The 1307-nt window shown below is 44.9% G+C and overlaps 1 protein-coding gene across 1 annotated transcript in view; it reads left to right on the top strand.

Annotated features, from left to right (window-relative positions):
• Window positions 1-1307, top strand: part of LOC109536537 (immunoglobulin superfamily DCC subclass member 4) — a gene marked incomplete in the record, with an annotated part of 22207 nt that overhangs the window by 14116 nt on the left and 6784 nt on the right. Inside the window, 3 exon segments of the mRNA XM_048668637.1 lie at window positions 485-761; window positions 815-945; window positions 1005-1217. Of these exon segments, the coding sequence (XP_048524594.1) occupies window positions 485-761; window positions 815-945; window positions 1005-1217 (621 nt within the window).

The following is a 1307-nucleotide window of genomic DNA, read 5'->3' as shown; positions in this document are numbered from 1 at the left end:
AAAAACGAGCGTTCTTGCTCATTTTGCTTCCGAGAAACATGCAAAACGGAACGGAAAACATGAAATTTTGCAATAATCTTGCGCCACCCTTGCACTAAACGACGATGATGTTTCTAATTTCATAGACACCAGAAGACTGTATTTTTTCTACATAACCCCCCCCCTGAATTTAAAGCTGGATCCGCCCCTGCTTCAGAGGTGGTTTGCTCGGCGCATCAACTACCCCTGAAGATGTGAACTACTGCGGCAAAAAAGCCCGAAAACTTGCCAGTTTTGAACGGATTTGTTGCGCCGAGACCTTCGGGCGCGATACTGATTCCGGGATAAAGCTAAATAAATGAAAAGTTGACGTTTTTTTAAGAGTTGAAACCAAAAAATCATTAGAAATTGTTAAATTTTTCGGGTTTTTACGCCGTTTTTACCGTTGATTTCTATTGTTTCGCAATCACGCGAACGCCCGGAAGAATAGCTCTTGATTTCTTAGGATTGTTGCCAGCCACTGATTACCAGTTTCGCGTCATAACCCAGTACAATCCACAAGATGAGCTTTGGCTGATGTACAGCCTGCCCGAGTTTCTGGGCAATGACTCGATGGATGCCACAAGTGAATTGCGCGCCCCAAAATACCTGCATGAAGATTTCACGACTTCGACCAGCACCCGATTATCGTGGGACAGAGTCTCGAATGCCAAATTTTATACGGTTTGCTATGTGCCTACCAAAGATGAAAGAGAATGCGAACAGGGCAATTTCGCCAAGAGGTAAGAAGAGAGAGGAATTTATATAACGTCTAATGAACGAACTGTCCTTCTAGCTACTCTCCAAAGGTTGAAGTATCAAAGCTGCAGCCCAATACCGAATATATATTTAAAGTGCGAGCACATGACTCGAATAGTGTACCTGGTGGCTTATCGCAGCCTTTAAGAGTGCGAACGCCCGCTGATGGTGAGTGGCGACTTTTCTTGCGAGAATCGTTCGAGTGAAGAGTGAAGGTGTCGTTTCAGTGCCTTCTCCCGTGGTTGAACTGGGATTTAGCTTCCTAAATTCGACCACAGTTTGCGTTTATTGGCAGCCACCGGCAATTCAGAATGGCCCGTTGGAAAACTATGTGGTTTCCTACACAACCGACCCAAATTGGTCGTTGGAACATTTGCTGAACTTCACCGTGGCTGCAGATCAAAGAAAACCGCAAAGCTGTCGCGATAATAATAAAACTGGTACGTTAAGTGCATTTGAGTCTACAGGGTTGCTCACGCTATACGGCACGGACGTTTGCGGCTAGCCCGTTTGTTTTTTGCAAAGTATTA

The sequence above is a fragment of the Dendroctonus ponderosae genome, unplaced genomic scaffold (assembly GCF_020466585.1).
Source record: "Dendroctonus ponderosae isolate FM_Combo_2020 unplaced genomic scaffold, Dpon_F_20191213v2 Dpon_F_20191213_7, whole genome shotgun sequence".
NCBI lineage: Eukaryota > Metazoa > Arthropoda > Insecta > Coleoptera > Curculionidae > Dendroctonus > Dendroctonus ponderosae.
This window is presented reverse-complemented; position numbering and strand designations above follow the sequence as displayed.